Raw genomic sequence first — 23,066 nt, forward strand, 5'->3', positions numbered from 1 at the left:
ATTCCAGGATTTTCAAGCGTCCCCAACCTGCAGTGGCCCAATTCTACTTCATTCAGGGACAACTCTGATTAATTACAATCAGAAATTTATCACAAGTTCATATTTGTATGTTTCACTTTTGTTTGACAATGCAAAAAAAAGAGTATTTTTGAGAAAGTCTATTACAACCGTATTATTATTATTATTATTATTATTATTATTGTTGTTGTTGTTGTTGTTATTGTTGTTGTTGTTGTTATTTCTGTTTCAGTAGCAGTGGTTTGGAAGCAACAGTAACAGTCAGGTTAACAAAGGGAAGCATGTAACATAATGCTGCTCATTTCATTAACATGGCAGGTCTTTATATCAAAATACCTGAGTAATGGGGTCCCGGGCCCCTGAGCCCTTTGTCTAGCAATGCCCTTGCCCTCACAGTCTCTGTAGGCATAACTTATTGATCACCAAAGTCTTTTTCAGGTTCAACAGACAAATCCCAAATAAACTCTGCTGTCAGCCATATGGCTGATATTACTGCACATTTGAAGAAAATATGGAAGCCTTAGTTTTAAGATTGCAGGGACTCCTGTTGTTTAAACATCAACACAAAAACTTAAACCAATAGCAGGCAGAGGTAAACCACTTCCCCAAAAACCAGTGACAGTTCTCCACATATCCATCCAGCTCCACATTTGCTTCCTCTGATAGTATGATACCTGCCTGCAGCACCAAAGGACTCGTAGTAACGTCTGTCTCCGCCCTAGAAGCACCTGTCCTCCTCCTCTCCACTTTCACCTCATCACCTCTGCTTCTGTGTTATGGTAGATTCTCTGATGTTTAAGGAGGTTTGTGGTCTTCACACACACACATCAAACTGTGCATCGATGCTGTTTGTGAAGCTGAAATATCTCCACTTATCACTGCGTGTCGGACTGATCACTGAGCAGTGGATGAACCGTGACGCTGCATCTTTTCAGTTCCTACCTATCCTGAAAGTTTAGTTATATAAATGCTGGTATATGATGAATAGATATTTCACTATTGATCCGAACATCATTACCAATTATTCTTCTCAGATACCTAGATCATATCGTAGGCCCGTTCCCACTTATTTATTTATTTTATTCACCGGGACACCGGCCCAAGAGTAATGTTGCCCACCGGGAATCCTCCTGAACCTCCCGATTAGCCGGCATTGCTCTTGATGTGTATTTCAGTGTGAGTAATCGGAAGTGTGGCGTGAGAGTGTGTAAAGCCATTCCAGTGTTTGAGTCTCACGGCCAATGCGTGAGAGTTGGCAGCCCTGCAGGTTATGGCTCTTAAAATATGGTTTATGTGCAGGAATATTAAACACAGCTTAGGCCTTGGAAACACCTTTGACTTCATAATGATGCTTTTATTTGTTTTAGTTTTATTATTGTTGTTAGAATGAGCTTTTCATACATGCTGTGGTCTGTATGACTTGTGTCTCTGATAGTTTTTGTCTCTGTGTTTCATATCCATGATTGTTTTATTATTCTGATCATTTCATATTTAAATCATCACCAGAGAATTTAGTGGTTTTTCTTTGAGCTCTCTGGCTCCCCCTACAGTTTTAGGCTGTAACAGCACGGTTGTAAAAACAAACCTTCATCTGAGCCCTGCACACGGAGAGCTGAACACATGAATCTGTTGTCATGTTAAAGAAAGTGAGGCCTTCAGAGTCCAACAAAAACTCAGAGGAGAACTTTTGGAAAAACTAGATGGATAAATGGACGAGGTATAGGGAGGGAGGTTAAATGAATGAGGGAGGGAAGGATGAGTAAATTGGGGGTGGACAGATTAATGACAGAAGGGAGGATAAAAGCATGAATGGATGAAGGAGAGTGATAAAGGTAGGACGGTAGGATGAATACATGAAGGAAGAAAGGATTGATGGGTGAGGTTGGAAGGATGGAGGGAGAGAGAATGGAAGGATGGATAAGGGTGAAAGAGGAATGTGGATAATGAGGTATAGGGATGGGTAAATTGGTGAATTGATGAGGAGGAAAGGATGGAAGGATGAATGACAAATGAGAGGGAGGATGAAATGATGGATGAGAAAGAGAACTGATGGCTGAGAGAGGGATGAAGATTGATGAGTGGATGAGAATCATTGAGGGAGGATGAAAGGTATGGATAAAGAAGATGGAGGAGTAGATGAGGATGATGGAGGAGTAGATGAGGAAGATGGAGGAGTGGATGAGGATGATGGGGGATGGAGGAGTGGATGAGGAAAGAACACCTGATAAAAATGATCATCAAAAATGATCAAGTAAAGGATGGGTGAGAGGGGTGGATGGATGGATGGATGAGGGAGGATGAATGAGGACAGGAATAGGGAGGGTGAGGCTGAGAGAAGCAAACAAACAGAGCTCAGTGGGTGAAGCAGCTGATTATAGGTGTGGTTGAGGCCTTGCTTCTGAGCCTCAGTTAAAAGCTCCACTTCATTAGCTGTGAATTATTGGATAATTTGAGATGTTCTGGATTGAAATGAAAAACATGGAAATGTGTCTTTGAATGTACGAACAATTCTGACAACTCTAATTCTTTTATTGACATTTTCATAGAGGAGAGAAAAATAAATAAACTAAATAAAAACTATAATAAGTAAAAAATAATTACTGTATATGTCTGTAGAAGTAAAATGTTGTATATGAAAAAAATGTGGAACTGTTTTCAATAATTCCTGCATCAGAAGGTTAATATAACATTTATATATGTATATATGACTACTGTATAGTTTAAAAGTTTGTATAGTTTAAAGTCATTATTCATTTACACCAAACATGTAAACGATGCACCAAATGACTTAATTTTCCTCTTTGTATCAAAAATGTGCTGTTTATAGGCCAGGAAGCAAAGAATACAGCCAAGACTCCACATATCTACTGATCCACTCAGGGGAAGACCCAGGAGGACTTCAGGAGCTCTATAAGAAAGATCCTGAATGTCTTTATTTTGCCGCCTGGAGATCTTGTCTATTGCTGATCCAAAGTCTGTTAGTTTGAGCTTGAATGGGATTAACCTATAATTTACAGACATGATGTTATCTGGCTTAATATCTGCATGTGCTATCCCAACGCTTTGAGAGTGTCTGCAACCAGCATTTGCTGCACAATAACTCGTTTCAGACATGCGCCATGGTTCCATGTATGGGTTATTCATGAAGCCTTGTAGATCTGTATCCAAGCATTCAAGCATCAGATTTATTTGTTCAATAAAGTCAAAATGTCCAATATATCTAACTGTGCTTTGTAGAATGAAGATGTCTGATTTTCCTCAGAATTCTTAACTCCTGTGTGGACCTGTTATTTTCTTTCAGCATTTTAACGGTTTCATTTGTCCTAGAAAAATGGTGCTTGTAAACTTTTCCATCAGCCCCTTGACTGAGAAGAATTCCGTTCTCTGGGAATAATTGTGGAAGTTCTGCAGATTCTATCTTTTCTGAATCACTGCTACTTTTACTGTCTATTGGGGAGCTCATGTTTGCATCCTATAATGTTCACAAATCTAAGTAAGTCTTTTATCTGCTACTGACGGCCTGTTTACATGAACGGGCTTATATGGCTTCTGGCTGATGACGTCATTGACCAAGTCTCCCTTTGTGACGTGAAAGGTCTTCGATGCTGATAAAAAATGCTGATTTTAGACATATTCAGTGGCAAGTCACCCAGAACATGAAGTATTTTGTATTTTGTCTTCAAGACATGTTTAATAAGAATTGTTATCTACAGATCTATAGAGAATATAAAGTTATGTTTATAGAAAGTTACAATAGAAATGTTTATAGAAGGTAAAATGACATGGAGTTGTCTTGTGTCTGATGTGAGGAAAGTCACATGATAAGGTCAAGGGTCATGGCCGCTGCCTTATGGGTAAGAGAGCAGGCGTAGCCGCTGTGTGTTAGAGACGCTGAGCTTAGAGATGCAACATTCTACACCGACTTCATTGAGGCGCACACTGTAGTTTGTTATTATTTGCTTTATATTTCTGCTCATTTGTTTACAGTATGGACAATGTAGATTTATTTTATGTATAATAATAATAATAATAACTTTATTTGTATAGCACTTTTCGAAACAAAGTTACAAGTGCTTCATAGCATTTAAGAACACATACACAAAGGTAAAACAAAACATGAATTCAAAAGAGACAATAAAATGAATAAAAACAAATTCACAATAAGAAAGCCATTCTATAAAAGTAAGTTTTTAATTTAGCTTTAAAAGTGCTTACAGTGTTGGCTACCCTGAGCTCCTCAGGCAGAGAGTTCCACAATTTAGGAGCTCTGACTGAGAAGGCCCGGTCTCCTCTAGTGAGGAGACGGGAGGGGGGCACAGTCAGGAGGCTCTGACCTGAGGAGCGCAGGCACCGACCCGGGACATAGGGGGAGAGCATTTCACAAATATAGGTGGGGGCTACACCATGGAGGGCTTTAAAAGTAATTAATAAGATTTTAAAATCAATTCTAAAATTGACCGGTAACCAGTGTAGGGAAGCTAAGATAGGGGTGATGTGTTCATGTTTTTTAGTGCCTGTTAAAAGTCTTGCTGCAGAGATTTGGACCAGCTGGAGACGACTGAGCAACTTCAGACCTAAACCTGCGTATAGTGCATTACAATAGTCCAACCGGGAGGAAACTAGTGTGTGTATCACCTTTTCCAGGTCAGACTGGGAAATAAAATGTTTGATCTTGGCTATGTTACAAATCTGATAAAAACAAGATTGGACAACCTTTGTAATCTGAGGGCTAAAATCAAATTGTGAATCTAAAATAACCCCCAGGTTACGGGCAGATGGTTTTACCAGATTGGATAAACTATCAAGAGAAGAGAGATTTTGAGTGACTTGAGGTGGACCGAATAGAATTATTTCTGTTTTTGATTCATTGAGTTCTAAAAAATTTTGGGACATGTATAAACGTTGTTGTTTTTAATGTACCAGCTTTCATGTGTTGCTTGACTTGACTTTGTTTTTTTATTTGTAGTTTACACGGCGTCGACTTAAAGAGAGAGCGAAGGAAAGAAAATAAAGACGACATCAGTACGTTTCATGGCCTCTATTAACTGAACCAGTGCAGCTAAAGTGCTACAACAGGTGGTGATGGGCTTGGCTACAGCTTCACCTAAAGATGAAAAGAGATGTTTGATGGCTTCTTTACTTCTGAATGACCTTGTTATGTATGTCAGTGTTACACAAGTGTAATTCACGGTGCAGAGGATGTTTTTTAAAACAGGATCTTTGGATATCATGGCATCTGCTAACAACTCTGCAGAACCAAATTTCTTACAGAGATATCTGAGCACAAATGTGTGCATATCTTTTCCAACGACCTGCCGTCTTCCTGGAAGTGAAAGACATTTCATGGCTTTGTCTACGAGAGGCCTGATAATGGCATTAATGGACTCCAAAGTGTCCAGAGGTGACTGAGCCCTTTCAGCCATCTTGTTTATCAACCTCACCAACCACAAGGTAATATTGATTCTATTTTCCTTAGGAGAAATATCCAATTCTTTCTCTTTATTGAAGAAGAAATATGTAAAATGAAGGTCTCTGTCTTGGTGGTGTTTTAGGCTCCGGATCCTCTGGGATGTTCTATAAATCTGACCCCATCCTGCTGTAAAACACCCTTACATAGATTCTGATTTCTAACAGCTAAACTGATCATAAATCTCCTGCTTTCATAGAAAAAGGTGTCGGCCATTTTTTCTGCCAATGTGAAGACTTTGCGATGACTACGTTTATCTTTCTTCATCATGCGTTTGATCTGACAAGCAGCCGTACCCAAAGCTCTTCTATTTGGGATTCTTTGTGTCATTAGTGATAGAGATTGATATATCATCTATGCAACGTTCCTGCAAAGTTACACAGTTCTAACCTACAGTGTGATATTATATCGTCTTCATCAACTCTCGGGTAGGACCTAAGTAATGACAATGTCCACACATTTAGGGAAAAACATTTGTCCTTCTTGACTATTTATTTCCAAATTGGATGGGTTGTTACACATACAACAAAAACTATGACCATACAGCCACAATATATACGTGCCTCTGAGCAGACCCTGGTCATAAATGTTGTTATTCTGTCTATTATAGTAAAAAATTATATATTTATCTAAATTTTGAAAGTGTGAAAAATATAGTCTAGACTTTTTCTTCTCCTTAGATGAAATAGGGGTGTAGGAATGACTCCTAACAGGCTGTTGGACGCTGATTTTTAAACTTGAACACAAAGTCTTACTATAACTGGTTCATAGGCGTCTTTGTGCCTGGAAGTAAGTGTTTCGTGTTTTAAATCTACCGTTCTGTCCACAAAGGAGTGTCCCTCAAACTGTCTTGAAATGAGTGGTTGACCCTTCTGAGGTCCTTTGATGGGGGACTGAATGATGGACTCATGAAGTTTTAGATCACACAGCAGATTAAAGAAAATTCCATTTAATGATGAACATGTTTTATTCCAAACCAGGTTTTTCCTTCAACCTGAGCCACTTGTTTTTGTGTCTAAACCTGAATAAACTGGAAGAACGGCTGTGTCACATCCTAAAACTGATTTCATTATCAACAGCAACAGCAAAGTGTCTCCATTATTTCCTAATAAAACACAGCTAAAGTCTATTTTTAATGAATTTAAACATGAAGTTTATGTTGAAAGTTGAGCAAAGCAGCTGTTGAGCCTCAGCAGATAACAGAGGGTCAGTATCGTCTCTGTGGAGAGTCTCTAAAGGAGAATTGTAAACAACAGTAGAAGAGGCTGGAAACAGAAGTAGATCTGTTCAAAGTCTGCACTGATACTGCAGATGAGGCGCTTCATGTTACATGTTAGTTCCTGTAGCCACTCCTAGCAGGTGTTTCTATGTTCCCGCCCCTCCACAGATCTCTCTTCATCAGGATGGGTGTGAGCAACATGGTGGAACATGCAGCTGCTGGTAAGACTCATTTCCTGCTTCATGTTAGATCTGTTGTCCTTCAGAGCGCACACACCCTTTCTGTTCAGGGAAAGTGAAACTGTTACTGTAAAGAGGAAAATGGCGCAGCAGGAAAATCAGCTCGACCGAGAAACCTTCTCTTGTTCCATCTGTCTGGATCTACTGAAGGATCCGGTGGCTATTCCCTGTGGACACAGCTACTGTATGAACTGTATTAAAGGCCACTGGGATGGAGAGGATCAGAAGGGAATCTACAGCTGCCCTCAGTGCAGGAAAACTTTCAAACTGAGACCTGTCCTGGTGAAAAACACCATGTTAGCTGCTTTAGTGGAGCAGCTGAAGAAGACTGGACTCCAAGCTGCTCCTGCTGATCACTGCTATGCTGGACCTGAAGATGTGGCCTGTGATTTCTGCTCTGGAAGAAAACGGAAAGCCATCAAGTCCTGTTCATTCTGTCTGGCCTCTTACTGTGAGAAACACCTTCAGCCTCATTATGATGTGGCTCCATTCAAGAAACACAAGCTGGTGGAGCCCTCCAAGAACCTCCAGGAGAACATCTGCTCTCGTCATGATGAGGTGATGAAGATGTTCTGCCGTACTGATCAGAAGTGTATCTGTTATCTCTGCTCTGTGGATGAACATAAAGGCCACGACACAGTCTCAGCTGCAGCAGAAAGGACTGAGAGGCAGAGAGAGCTGGAGGTGAGTCGACAAGAAATCCAGCAGAGAATCCAGGACAGAGAGAAAGATGTGAAGCTGCTTCAACAGGAGGTGGAGGCCATCAATTACTCTGCTGATAAAACAGTGGAGGACAGTGAGAAGATCTTCACTGAGCTGATCCGTCTCATCCAGAAAAGAAGCTCTGATGTGAAGCAGCAGATCAGATCCCAGCAGGAAACTGAAGTGAGTGGAGTCAAAGAGCTTCAGGAGAAGCTGGAGCAGGAGATCACTGAGCTGAAGAGGAAAGACGCTGAGCTGAAGCAGCTCTCACACACAGAGGATCACAACCAGTTTCTACACAGCTACCCCTCACTGTCAGCACTCAGTGAGTCTACACACTCATCCAGCATCAATATCCGTCCTCTGAGATACTTTGAGGATGTGACAGCAGCTGTGTCAGAGCTCAGAGATAAACTACAGGACATTCTGACAGACAGATGGACAAACATCTCACTGACAGTCACTGATGTGGATGTTTTACTGTCACAACCAGAACCAAAGAGGAGAGCTGGATTCTTAAAATATTCATGTGAAATCACACTGGATCCAAACACAGCACATACACAGCTGTTACTGTCAGAGGGAAACAAAAAGGTGACAAGAATGGATCAACGTCAGTCTTATTCTAGTCATTCAGACAGATTCACTAAATACTGTCAGGTTCTGAGTAGAGAGAGTCTGACTGGACGTTGTTACTGGGAGGTAAAAGTTAGAGGAGACGTTTTTGTGGCAGTCGCATACAAGAATATCAAAAGAGTAGGAGATGAAAGTAGATTTGGATTTAATGACAAATCTTGGTCATTATATTGTAACAGAAACATTTATTATTTTGACTACAACAGCGTCAGAACCTCCATCTCAGGTCCTTGGTCCTCCAGAGTAGGAGTGTACCTGGATCACAGAGCAGGTATTCTGTCCTTCTACAGCGTCTCTGAAACCAGGACTCTCCTCCACAGAGTCCAGACCACATTCACTCAGCCGCTCTATGCTGGAGTCTGGATGTGGTCTACTGGATCCAGTGCTGAGTTGTGTGAAGTGAAGTAAAGTTATTTTCTCTGCTTGTTGCTGAGACTTCATTGTTGTGATGTCTCTGCTCTGCTGTTCTGTTGTTTATTTGACTTTTTTTTTATTTGCTGGTTTTTTCTGTTTGTTTCTTTTTGGAGGAAATCACTGCTAATGATGATTTTTATTTCCATCAACATGAAAATCTGAACTTTTCTGTTCTCTAAATATGTGTTGAATATTTGTATTGATGTATTTGTATGTTGTTGTTTCTCTTCCACTTCATGGAGCCAAACAGAGAAACCAGCAGACCTTCCTTCATCACACATTATTTTACTCTCAACACTTTGGAAATTTAAAAATTATTATTAAGAACAAGATATTATTAATATTCTCATTTCCACTCATTCTTGTGTGAACCAGAGACTGTATATAGTGTAAACTGTGTTTTAATTATTGGGCTGATCTCATTCATCTGATCAGATCAGTTTATTCTTTCAGTAATGATGCTCCTGCAAATATGAAAACATTTAAGTTTCAAACTAAAACTCTAAGTAAAAATCTCCTTGATAACCCAGAACCAGAATGTTCTGATTCTTTAGACTAACTAAACTTGTTGGATTTTTGCTGTAAAGAATAAATTCTGGATTCATCCTGAGCATGAATGGAGTTTGTGTGAGAACTGAAGTGAGGCTGTAATACCAGCAGCTCTCTCATGGTAGCGCTGTTATGGCTCCCGCCGTTTCGGATTGGCTGCTGGACCTGCCAATTATCGTGGCACGCGGAGGAGGGATCTCGCTGGCCCTCTGTGGTGGGCTGTGGGATCTGTCACTCAACGGACCGCGGATGTGACGTCACTCGACCTTCCCCTCTGCTTCGCGGATTGGTTGCTGGGCCGAGAGTGCTGCAGCTGATCCCAATTGCGATAATTACCAATTGTTGGACTGATGCTTAAAACGGGGAATATCCCATTCCTCGAGAGCGGTGTCATTAGGGCATTGACTCATTTAGTGCATGTTTCTCTGTAGTAGAAAATAACCTGGAACTTGTGTTTGATCTGTGGGCTATTGTGTAGACTTTGTAGACGGTAGATAATCTTGAGTGTCCAACAGAGCGTTAGGACTTTTGATTTGCATTTATTGGTTAATTGCACAGAGTGCCTTCTTGTGTTCTGTTTGATTTGGTTATAGAGTTAACAGGGACTTATCACTAGGAGAAGCTCCCCTCCTTTTGTTATTAGTTTAGTGGATTGTGATTTCTTAGTTGTACTTTTGATACGGTTAAGTTTCCTTTGTGTTTATTGTTTATTATTTTATTTTATAGCCGTTTAAGAAAGCTCAATGTTGTGTTATTTGTTATTTCCTGAAAAGGACACTTTAAGTTTGTAGGGCATTCCTGAAAAGGACCTTTTTTTTGTTATAACGAGAATATTTAAATAAATCATTATTTATTTTGACCATTGTTTGGTTCGTTGTGTTACATGTCCCTTTTACACCCCTGGACTAAAAAGGGGCCGTAACATAATGGGGGCTCGTCCGGGAGCTTTCTTTTGAGCATTTTGGGTATTCGTTTGGTTTTAGTGGATAGCGCAAATAACAAAGTTTGAGCTGCACTGACTTTGGGTTGATAACAATAGTGGAAATGGCTCGATTCAATCTGGAGCGGTTCAAGGAGAACCCCACTCTGGAACAGATTGAGCTTTGTAGAAAGGACAATTTGGCAGTCCTAGCGGATGCCTATGATATTCCGTTACCTAAAGGGGTAAAGAAGGAGGTAATGAGAACTATGGTGGTCACTGGTTTGGTGGAACGTAACGTGCTGTGTATAGCTGAGACAGCTATAGAGAAGGCTGAAAGTGATCTGGTGGACAGTCCTGATGTTGCGGGTCCTTCGGGAGCATCAGAATCTGGCAAAACTGAGCAGAAAGGCCTGCTTGGGTCAGACGAGAGAGGAGCGGCTGCACAGGTTGGTGATAGCCTGGTCACGCCTGTCACACTGCCTCGATTTGAGCCGCTGCGCTCAGAGGACAGTGGTAGCCTCTCTCCTGGTGATGCACGCTTAAAGATCCGGCTAGCCAGATTGCATCTGGAAGCCGAGGAAAAGGCCCAGGAACCCCAAATGCGGCTGGACATTAGGAGACTGGAGATTGAAGCTGAAACAGCCATATGTATACGTCAACTGGAGCTGGGAGCCCAGAATCAAGCCATAGTACGACCAATATTGAATGACTCCTCTGGGTCTACGAGTTCTCCTCCCTTCTCGAATCCTTTAGATATGTCTAAATTCATTCCGTTCATTCCGGAATTTCGTGAATCTGAAGTTGATTGTTATCTTACTGCTTTTGAACGTATGGCAATTGCATTACAGTGGCTGCGAGAATGCTGGCCAGTCCTAATTCAGTGCAGACTCAAGGGGAAAGCACGAGAAGTGGTTTCCTCACTCCCTCTGTTGGACAGCCAAGATTACTGCAAGGTAAAAGCTACTGTGTTAAAAGCGTATGAGCTAGTTCCAGAAGCTTATAGGCAGAAATTCAGAGCACACAGAAAGGATGTTTCTCACACTGATGCAGAGTTTGGTCGTGAGAAGAGTACTTTATTAGAGAAATGGTGTTCCTCATGTGATGTGAATACTTTTGAGGAGTTCAAAGAGTTAATTTTGTTGGAGGAATTCAAGAAGCAATTACCTGAAAAAGTAGTAATTCATCTGAATGAGCAGCGCGTGACAGATTTGGCTACAGCTGCAGTTTACGCTGATGAATATGCATTAACACATAAAACTGTGTTTCAGCCAGTGGGAAAGGCTGTTGAAAAAAAGGTGACAACCTTTGTGAAAAACAAAAGCCCTGATGACAGAGCTTGTTTTTATTGTCACCAGCCCGGACATATAATAAGGGTTTGTCCGAAGCTGGCTGAAAAGAGTAAACCCTCGACTTCCTCCCCGAGAGAAAAAGGAGTAGGATTCACCAAGGAAACAGGTACTGCAAAAGAGGTTGGTCGCACATTAGATCCCTGTTTTCAACCATTTGCCATGCCTGGCTCTATTTCTCTAACAGGTGCCACGGAGGAGGGACAGCGGATTGTGGTATTACTTGACACTGGTGCATCCCAAACTCTGGTACTCGCGAATGTGTTGCCCTTTTCAGACAGCAGCTATGCGGGGTACAAAGTAATTCTGCGAGGAGTCAGAAAGGGATATGTGCCGTGTCCAGTTCATTTCATGTATCTAAACATGAAACTGATATCTGGTCGTTTCCCTGTAGCCGTATGTGAGGAGTTACCAATTGACAGTGTGTCTTTACTCCTAGGAAATGACATAGCTGGAGGAAAAGTAACCCCAGCCTTAGAAGTAATGGATCAGCCTGGAGTGGATCAGTCATCTCCAGACTGTGTGGTAACTCGGGCTCAAGCCCGTAAAAAGCAAATTGGAGACTCAGACGATATTGATTTGAATGACAGTTTCCTGTTTTCCTCATCCACAGAAGGAGAGAAGCGGGAGGGCGGGGACGGGGGTCAGGGGGTCTCTGACGTAAGCGATCAGAGGGCTCCGCCTCCCCCTGCCACCACCGGAAGGTGGTGAGTCAAGCTGGAGATTGTGATGAACGAATAGTCTTCTTCAAGGAGGGTGGCATTTTGATGAGACGTTGGTCTACGGTCGTCCTTGCGGACGCAGATTGGAACATAGAGATGCAGATCGTAGTTCCTGCCCCCTACAGACAACAAATCCTGTGTCTGGCCCATGACGACCATTGGTCAGGACACATGGGAATTAAAAAAATGTATCAAAGTATACTAAAACACTTCTTCTGGCCTGGATTAAAAGCGGATGTAGTCAATTACATACGTAGTTGTCACGTATGTCAGCTTATGGGCAAACCGAATCAGACGCTGCCCAAAGCTCACCGCTTCACCCAATCCCGGTAATTACAGAACCATTCGAACGCTTAATCATTGACTGTGTGGGGCCTTTACCAAGAACAAAGTCCGGTAATATGTTCCTGTTAACATTAATGTGTCCGACAACCCGGTATCCGGAAGCGGTTCCGTTACACCGGATTACGGCTCGGTCAGTGACGCGAGCTTTATTAAAATTCTTCTCCACCTTTGGACTACCCAAAGTAGTACAGACCGATCAGGGAAGTAATTTTATGTCACGATTATTCAAGAACACTCTTAACGAGTTGCAAATAAAGCATATTATGTCCAGCGCCTATCACCCGGAAAGCCAAGGCGCCTTAGAACGGTGGCATCAGACAATAAAGTCTATGCTGCGCAAATATTGTCACCAGGAAAGCAAGGAGTGGGATGAAGGTCTCCCCTTCAAAAAGAAAGAAACCCTGCTTAACGATACCACGCCAGTTCACATAAATGTGCTAGATTACGTTTCGGCATTTCGAGAACGCTTGCATCGAGCAAGAGAGTTCGCAGCCACGGCACTGAAAAACACACAAGTTGAAATGAAACGTCGCTACGATAAACATACTAAGGTTAGAGAATTCAAAGCAGGAGATTCTGTATTAGTTTTGCTTCCTTTGCATGGAGCTGCACTACAGGCTAGATTTTCTGGCCCGTATAAGGTGAAGCATCGCATTAGTGACACAGATTATGTTATTTGTACTCCCGACCGTAAGAGAAAAACCCGAGTTTGTCACATTAACATGCTTAAAGCATACGTATCTCGCGACAGTCCGGAAACTCAGAAGCCGTCCGTGGATAGAGACAATCCGAAAAGTCATAGTTGCCCTGTTGCTCTTACTTCGACATCGGAACCGGAAGTTACACTGTTAGACCGCGTCGAATCCCGCTTGACACCACGGTTATCAAACTCAGCAGCACTGACAGCGTTACTGACTACGTTATAGTATTTACCTACAGATCAGAGAGAGGATGTTACTCAGCTAGTCGACCAATTCCGTGGAATATTCAATGATATTCCTTCACAGACAACCGTCATACAACACGACATTGACATAGACAATGCTCGGCAGATGAAACAGCATCCATACCGCTGTAACCCAACTAAACGAGAACAGATGAGGCAAGAAATCGCTTATTTGTTAAAGAATGGATTCGCTATACCTAGTTCTAGTCCATGGAGTTCGCCCTGCTTAGTCGAATCAAAACCCGATGGTTCGCCTAGGTTTATTACCGACTATCGGAAGGTAAATTCGGTGACCATAAATGATGCGTATCCTCTACCGCGCGTAGATGACTGCGTGGACACCGTAGGAACGGCTAAATTTGTCAGCAAATTAGATCTTTTGAAGGGTTACTGGCAAGTCCCTCTCACGTCCCGAGCATCTAAGATTTCAACTTTCGTCACACCCAATACCTTCTTGCAATATACCGTAATGGCGTTTGGCATGTGCAATGCCCCGGCCACGTTCCAAAGACTAGTTAACACTTTGTTTTCAGACCTCTCATTCTGCTCGGCGTACTTAGATGATGTGGTTGTTTTCACTGAGACGTGGGGGGACCACATAAGTGCATTAAAAACGATATTTTCTCGTTTGAGGCGCCAACCTTACGTTAAACTTCGCTAAATGTGAGTTTGGGCGAGCCACTGTTACCTATTTGGGCAAACAAGTAGGGCAGGGGGTTGTGCGCCTGGTGGAAGAGAAAATTGTTGCCATTAGTAACTTTCCCATTCCCCAGGACAGGAAAGCTTTACGTCGCTTCCTGGGAATGGCTGGTTACTACTGTAATTTCTGCCCGAACTACTCGACAATTGTTGAGCCCTTGACGTCATTAACTAGTCCGAAAAAGGATCATCTCTGGACCTCTGATTGTCAGCAAGCCTTCGAGAGCGTAAAGGCGCTTCTGCAGAGTGCCCCGGTACTAGCTGCACCGAACTTGAGTCATCCGTTCAAGCTGGACATTGACGCCAGTGCTGTGGGGGCAGGCGCTGTACTCCCACAGTCTGGTGCGGATGGGATTGATCACCCCGTCTGCTATTTTTCCTGCAAGTTCGGCCAACATCAAATGCACTATTCTACCATCGAGAAGGAGACTCTGTCGTTATTGCTGGCTCTTCAATACTTCCATGCGTATGTGGGTTTTTCTCCTGTGGCCGTTCATGTTTTCACGGACCACAATCCGTTGACCTTCCTCAACCGCATGTACAATCAGAATCAGAGACCGTAACAGGCGCCACAAGGCTGCAGACAGTAAACTGGATTGTTTGTGTTTTAAACCATCTGAGGCTGGAAGAGCTGCTTTGGTTCAGGATGATATTCTGGGTTTCACCATTTTTCTCACAAACGCTTCAAACTTGTTTTTCAATGTGTTCTGAGATGTTGAAGGAAAATTATAAAAATAAATAAATGACACAAAACTGCAAATCTCAAAGTAATTAAACTCAAATTCTAAATATTGTGTTTGTCATTCATTAGGAGAAGAATTTATTTGGACTGAAGCTCCACAATCAGAACCACAGATATTCTGTTTAATGTAAAAATCTGCATTTACTTTGGTTTTAACTAAAACTACAAAACACTTACAATAAAATTATTCTTGAGAGCACAAACTAAACTAAAATGTGTCATATTTTATTATCAGATTATGTTTCTCTCTTGTTTTATAGTCTGAGACTAAATCGGATTAATTAATATGAGTATGATGGAGTAAATTACAGCCTCTAAATACTGTCGAGTAAAAGTATAAAATAACAGAAGATAAAAATATTAAAGTAAAAAGACATTTAAAAGCTGTTGTTCAGTATATTTAGTGAGTTTCTCCTGCTGTCATTGATGCACTAATGAACCAACAGGCTGCTTTACATAGAACCTTTTCACTTTTTACTAAATCTATATTCCCTACATGAAACAACTTTTCTGGTTTCTCTCTCTCTCTCTCTTATTTTTTTGGGCCAAATATTCACCCTGTAAAGCCCAAAGCAATAAATAATTGACAAAATTCCAGTTTTTAGCAAATGGAGCCTTTATTGGTCCTTTTGAACAAGTAAAAAAAGTTTTGAAGTATCAGTTTCCATATATAAGTTTTCATTTGTATCATATTTGATACATCTGGTCATAGCGGTCATATTTCCTTGTTTTAACAAGGAAATACCAACAGCAATGGAAGATAAACATTTTACTTATTCTGGCTAATTTTGTGCTTCACAACCTTTTTATCTTCAGTGGTGGAAGGCTTGAAAACAGTTTCTTTCCTTGTTCAGGCAGAGATGCACTCTGCATTTCTCACAGTAGACATGGGAGAAGTGGTCTGTGCAGTGCTTGGTGGGTTGGTGTTGGTGTTCCGCCTGGAGAGGATAGTGGTCTGCCACACTTTTTGACCTTTCCTACGCTTGTGAGAGAAGTGCCACCAGAAGCCTGAAACCTTCTCAGCAGCAGGGGTTTCTGTGTGGGGTCCAGTTTTTTTAAGTCTCTCCTGTAGCGGATCCATGCGGTGATCACTGCCACCGTAACGGTGTGCCACCAGATGTATATGTACCATCTTCGGGATCTGAAGCTGAACTTGTGAAGTATAGGCAGCACGTCAAGAGGGTCCACACCTCCCATGAACTTGTTGTATGTGTCAGTGATGGCTGGTCTGGGAACCAATATGCAGGTTTTGGCTTTCCATTCGCAACACTTCACATTGTCCAGTGGTTCAATGCCAACAAAAGAAGAGAGCAGGTTCACAGCTTTGTTGTCATGCCATCTTATGATAATGATGTCTTCCTGTTTCACTCTGTAATCATTAGACCCTCTTCTTATTTTCTTTATTTCTTTCTCATCCATCAGCTGGCAGTTCTTTCCCCTGTTCATTGGGACTGTCCCTATGTAGTAGATTCATCTTTGTTTCAAGTGCTCCACCAGTGGAACTGATGTAAAGAGGTTGTCTGCAAAAACTTTGTAATTTCTTCCTGCTGAAAGAGTTGACGTCATTTTCAGGATAACTTCTCCGTTAGCAGAAAATCAGATTTCTCTTTGTCAGGATTTTCGGCCCCTTGACAAAAGTCAGTCATAGAGAAAGCCACTTTGTCCAGCAGGTCCGCACATCTTGAAAGCCCACGTCTGGCATGTAGCACCATAGATGTGACTTTTGTTTGAAAGGCACCATAATTTTATCAACAGCATGACATTCTTCAGGAGGTAAACAAAGAAAGCATTGGTGGAGTTTCTCTAACCATGGCCTGAGTTTCCACGGCTCATCTTTTTTTTCATCTTCAGACACATTGAGGTTGTCCTGAAAGTGGATCAGGAATAAACCCTTGACATCACATCACAAACTGCAGGATACCTTGTCTTCATCTCCCAGTAGGCTCGTACGTTGGGCATCTGTACTAACCCCATGTGCATGTACATACCCAGAATTTGCTCAATTTCTTTGGCATTTGTGTTCACTGACTTTCCGTTTGCCCTTTCTTGACTGCTTTTGTTTTGTTGCCTTTGTTTTGGTTGTTTCCTCTTCTGGGACCTCTGGATCTTCCTCATCATCTTTACTATATGTGTTCTCTTAAATTCTTGCAGGAGGAGTCCATTCCTCCTCCTCCTCACCATCATCATCATCATCTTCCCCTAGCTACTCAATGTCACTAGCATTTCGATCCAGAATCATTTTTATAACTTGTTTAACGCTGTACTTTTTTTACCATCTTAAAACATACACACACGCAGACACATAAAACAGATTATTGTGAATTTCTTTGGTATTGGTCGGTTTTCAGTGAAACTCAGTAACAAAAGCAGATTACTAGCAATGGTGCCATGGCAGATTATAGCAAAATCATGAAACAAGTTGCATACTCTAAATGTGTGGTGTACCAAATTATGTATTTCAAACATTAAATTAAAAGACTGTATGTTGCTTGATTATATGTATTATTCATTAAATTCAATGAAATGACAATTTACTGATTTAGTTATACAACTTTTTTTTTAAACAACCTTTGTTTTTCCAGAAAAAGAACATCACTGATGATGTAGAGGGCTAAAAAAAAGTCACTTTTCACCTTATAAAAAGTAGGCCTGAATGTATAGAAAAAATGCTGTTGCATTCCGTCCTAAGAGTATAACTTTTGACCAAGTGTTAATTATTTCCATTCTATTTTTGTCCCTTTATAAAGCAATAACAATACATATAAACACAAAAGAACTATGAAACCTATCTTTATGCAGAACTGATGTGAGCCTCCAGCATCCTGCTTTGCATGTCATGCACTGAGCTTCCCAAGCATCACCACCAAGACATAAACACAAGATTTTTTCTGTAGTTCGTCTATGAATTTACGTTTCTGCATTTTTCAGGTTCACTAGATACTGGACACTCAGATCTGTAAGACTCCTCATCAGCTTCATCCCCCAAGCTGTCAGAGCCCCCAGTCCAGAACATGAGCCTGGTCTTCACTTCGTCTCATTAATATGTGTCCAAAGACAGTTATCAAATCAAATCAAATCAAATCTTATTTGTAAAGCATTTTCATGCACAAAGCAACACAAAATGCTGTACATAATAAAACAAATCATGTATATTCAAAACAAAATTTAAAGCCTTCACAGATCAAAGAACAAAAATTGAAAAGGTACAATCATACACAAACTCACACTCATACAAACAAAGAACATGCACACTCCCCCCACCCGTCCATCCCCCATTCTGTACAAACATGAACTCCCATCACTAATAACTGTCTCTGAAAAATTAATAATGAAATGAAAAGATCTGGCTCGACACTGCTGTAAGGAAACAATATCTTGGGAATCCAGTCACACCGTGTCACAAACCCGGAGATTGGACTCAATAAAATCAGTATTCCAGAGAAAGGTAAAAAGTGGTTTATTGAACAATGAGGATATGCAATGGTGTTCTATCCAGTCTCACTTGGTCAGCTCTTCTGTGGGGGTATGAGAACAGGTGTTAGAAGGCAGGGAGTCTGTGGCAATGATGCAGGATAATATAGCTCCACGTACCAGGTGCTGTTGTGTAGTCGGTGAGAGCGAACTGGCAGGACCGGAAGATTCAGGAGGGAGTCCGCTGGAGTGGGTTGACAACTGCTGGATAGAGAAAAGGTTGGTGAGGGAATAACTGGCGGGGGTCAGGGACTCCAAACAACAGAAGCAGGTGCTTCTGAATATTTCCGTCGGGGCAGAGAAGCTAAATCCGTGATCCAGAATCCAAATCCAAAAAATTGGTCCAGAGGTCAGTAATCCGGGAATCCAATAATCAAACAAGACAGAGTTACCAGTCAGGGGGCAGGCAGAGAGGGGAATCCAGGTCCAAAAACAAGGTCAACAATAGGCAGGCAGACAGGCAGAACAACGGGGGGATACGTGCAGGGAAGAACCAAGACGATCTGGCGGAGAGAAGCTGTCACAGGCAGGTATTTAAGCGCCGTACAGGTGAAGCGCATCAACAATCGGTGTGGGGAAAGAGGGTGCGTTCAGGGAAGCTGGGAAGTCCGATCCTTAACAGACGAACCATGACACACCAAAAGCCAGCCCACCCATGACCACAAAGGGCACCACCACAGGAACCACCCAGGTAAGGACAGGCCAGGGTCCACACCACAACCACAGGGCTGCAGTGCAGGACCCCCAGCCACCCAGACAAGGGTAGTCACCATGGCAACAACCCTGCAGACAGAGCTACCAGTGTGAAGGATCCCCAGGAGAACACGATAGTTAAAAATTAAAAACAAGCATAAATAGACTTATAAACAATTAAAACTGATAAGAACGACAAAAATAAAAATACAAAAAAAAGGAGTTCAGAAAAAATATGAATAAAATAAAATAAAATAAAAGCGTTTATAAAAACTGTACTTGGGTAAAAATAAAACAAAAAAACAGAAAGCCAAATAAATAGGTAGTAAAAATAATTAAAGAAAATATGTAACGGATGATGCCCAACGAGGTGTCCATTATTATAAATTAATGGACGATGCAGAGGCATAAATCATCCGACGCGAAGTCCATTTTTTTTACGATAATGGACACCTCGTTGGGCATTATCCCACTTATACCATGGTCACTTATAAAAGAAAAAAATATTAAATAAATTATTAATGCGTTTATGTTGATTTTTAAGCGTTAAAATCGTAAGTTTTTCACAAGAAGCGGCAGAGTGGACTATTTCGTTATGACGCGTTCCCAAAGTAACCAGCTCTGACACAGAACCTGCAGCTCGGTCGGCTGCAGTTACGTTACATGACACAAACATTTCAGAAGGCGGGTGAAGCTCTTACAGCTTTTGTGTGTCCAGATGATGATGCGACAACAGTCAAAGTCCATAGATAGTTTCCTACATCGTTTTTATTGCAAGAAATATTATCCACCATTCACTCTGATCATTAAATGTGTATCAAGGAAGTAAGTCTATCCTAAATCGTTTTTATAATGTTATCCACCATTCACTCTGTATCAAGTATGTAAGTAAGGTAATCGAGACAGAAAGACAGGCAACAACATATTTAAAATTAAATACAACATTGCCGTTGATCGTGACATTTCATAAAGATACTGGCATGTCCATAGTGCCGTTTGAAGGATGGAGATTTAACGTTTGTGGACCCTGACCACTGCTGGTTGCGACGCTGCAGGACGACAAAATGTTGCTCCATTCTCGTCTCTCCTGGACTGACGGAGCCCAATAAGCCGGCAAGCTGCTTTCACAGCAATGCGCCGTCACAGACATGATCTGGTGTGTCTGCAGCCCGGCGTCTGAGTTTCTGTTGCCACGGTTACCAACTAGCGTTTAGTCAGCGCAATAATTTACAACAATAAGTCTATTTGACCGGAACTTTTTTCATAGATGTCCATTATCACTTTTTAATGGACACCCTCCAGCCAATCAGAATCGAGTATTCACCCAGACCGCGGTATAAGGTTAAATAAGCACAAATCAAAACAAAATCAAATTCAGCTATAAACTAAACTAAAAAGAAAGTTCTTGAGCCTGTTTTTAAAAACATCAACAGTCTCTGCAGCTCTGAGGTTCTCTCGCAGGCTGTTCCACAGTCGAGACCCGTAGTGGTGGAACGAGGCCTCACCTTGAGTCTGTACCTGAATCACAGAGCAGGTATTCTGTCCTTCTACAGCATCTCTGAAACCAGGACTCTCCTCCACAGAGTCCAGACCACATTCACTCAGCCGCTCTATGCTGGAGTTCGTGTTGGTTCTGGAGCCAGTGCTGAGTTGTGTGAAGTGAATTAAAGTTATTTTCTCTGCTTGTTGCTGAGACTTCATTGTTGTGATGTCTCTGCTCTGCTGTTCTGTTGTTTATTTGACTTTCTTTTATTTGCTGGTTTTTCCTGTTTGTTTCTTTTTGGAGGAAATCACTGCTAATGATGATTTTTATTTCCATCTACATGAAAATCTGAACTTCTCTGTTCTCTAAATATGTGTTGAATATTTGTATTTATGTATTTGTATGTTGTTGTTTCTCTTCCACTTCATGGAGCCAAACAGAGAAACCAGCAGATCTTCCTTCATCACACATTATTTTACTCTCAGCACTTTGGAAATGTAAAAATCATTTTCTACTTGAAATTACTTTTAGTTGTTCTAGAGATCAGATGTTGTTGTTTTTCTAAACCAACAAACAAACAAGGTTTCTAATGATGATGTTCAGAAAGGCTCATTTCCAGGATCAGAATAAATGAGATCATTCATCATGTTTAATGTCAGAACAAAGTCAATTTTTCCAAACAAATAAACTTTGAAAGAATGAACAAAGTATTTTCTTTTGTCTTCATTTCAGTGTTTCTGTAAATCTGATGGAGAAAATGTCAAACTAATATGAGGGAATAACTGAGGCAGTTTTCCTGGAACATCAGAAAGTAATAAATAAAGCATTTTTTCTTCTAGAATTATTTCCTTTATTCTACATCTAACATGAAGAAGTCAGAGTGTTTGGAAACTTAAATCTCACATCTACAAGTTCTACTTCCAGCCTGAAAGCTGATGTGAACACTGTTTGGAAGCTGGAAAGTCTTCTCTCCCATCTTTCCCAGGTTCCCTGAATGCAGCATCAGTGTTGCAGGTTGTGACTCCTGTGAACAAACTGACACAGTGTGATATTACAGATATTTCAATCTCTCTTTACTGATGTTGTTGAAGCTGCCAAAGGCTCAGTGAAGTTTTTCCTCGTCTTCCTGCAGGTTCACAACTGGAATGTGAAAACTGATGCACACCACAAGAGGGAGCCTTCATCCTGCTAACAGGGATGAAGAGGAGGGTAAAGCTCCTCGACTCACTTTGTCCACATGTTTTACATTCTGAAAGGTTTAATCTTTATTTACTTAGTTTTTATTTGATTTATTACAACAAACGTCTGCTGTTATCTAGTTGTTGATATTTGATATTTTACTCAATGTTTTCCTTTTAATTTAATCAAGATTCTGACAAAGGAAAAATATTAAAAATGTTATGAAGATATTAAATGAACATAACTGAAATCAGCTTTTGAGATAATTACAGAAACTGAACTAAAACATGAAAATATCTGCTAAAATTTTCTTGAATGAAGTAAATGAAGCAACATTTCCTCTGGTCTTTAGATGTGTGGGGGCCTGTTGCTGCAGACGTTACTGAAGAGAATGAAAATCTCTGTCAGACTGAAGAGAAACTTTCCTGGTCAGACATTTCTTATTTCATAATAATCAGTGAGCTGCATCCTTTTCTTTAAAATGTCATAAATGTTAATAATGTGTATTTTGAAGTGTGGGACTGGTACCATTTTTAATCTGATACACTTGATCTCTTACATCTGATTTTATGACTTTACAGACGGCTGTTTGAGAATGTGGTTTGTATAGTTTTACAATATTTCATCTGTAGAAACTTTTACAGAACAGGTTGAAGTCAGACGTGTTTGCTTTGTGCCAGATTTAGTACATTTATTTAGACTGTCAGTCCAAATAAACAGTAAACAGTTTTTATAAACAGTTTTTATTTCTTTAAGGTTCATATCATCTCTGCTGATTGCTTCACTCTGTATAACAGTACTACATCCTTTAAGTATTATGTTTTTTTAATAACAGCATAAATTTATATTATAGGTACTTTAAAATGTATTATTTTACATGTCTTTTTCTCTAAACCTACCATGTATTAATACTTTATCAGTAGTTTAATGTGTTTTTCTTTTCTCTTCTTAAAAATACCTTGTAGGTCCGCAGCCATTCTAAAATTGCTGAATGTAATATTTAATTATTTACATCAAACTACTCCACACAAATTAATTAAATTGTCATTTGGTTTTCTCTCCATTTTAAAACTGTATAAAGAAAATCTTCATCTAGATCCGAAGTGATTGATCGAGCGGCCGATTAAAGCCCTTTTCTAAACAATTATATTTGGACGGAGTTTAGCCGATTAAACGCTGATATATTCTTAGTTTCTCATAAAAAGGTAAATGTTGTCAAGCTGCAGAGTCGTGCAGAATGATGTTGCTCCACCGTTTGTCCACTAGATGGAGCT

At 40.8% G+C, this 23,066-nt stretch overlaps 1 protein-coding gene across 1 annotated transcript; it reads left to right on the forward strand.

The window, feature by feature from the left end:
* The first annotated feature begins 7,009 nt into the window (after positions 1 to 7,009).
* On the forward strand, positions 7,010 to 8,999 carry LOC121644057 (tripartite motif-containing protein 16-like). Its single transcript, XM_041991756.1, has one exon. The coding sequence runs from the start codon at positions 7,025 to 7,027 to the stop codon at positions 8,687 to 8,689; it is 1,665 nt and encodes a 554-aa protein (XP_041847690.1). The 5' UTR covers positions 7,010 to 7,024; the 3' UTR covers positions 8,690 to 8,999.
* Positions 9,000 to 23,066: the final 14,067 nt, after the last annotated feature.

This window comes from Melanotaenia boesemani, chromosome 8 (assembly GCF_017639745.1).
Source record: "Melanotaenia boesemani isolate fMelBoe1 chromosome 8, fMelBoe1.pri, whole genome shotgun sequence".
Lineage (NCBI taxonomy): Eukaryota > Metazoa > Chordata > Actinopteri > Atheriniformes > Melanotaeniidae > Melanotaenia > Melanotaenia boesemani.

What these genes read in the sequence shown, in the direction of transcription:
- LOC121644057 (XM_041991756.1), top strand. Translation starts at nt 7,025, where the DNA reads ATGGCGCAGCAGGAAAATCAGCTCGACCGAGAAACCTTCTCTTGTTCC.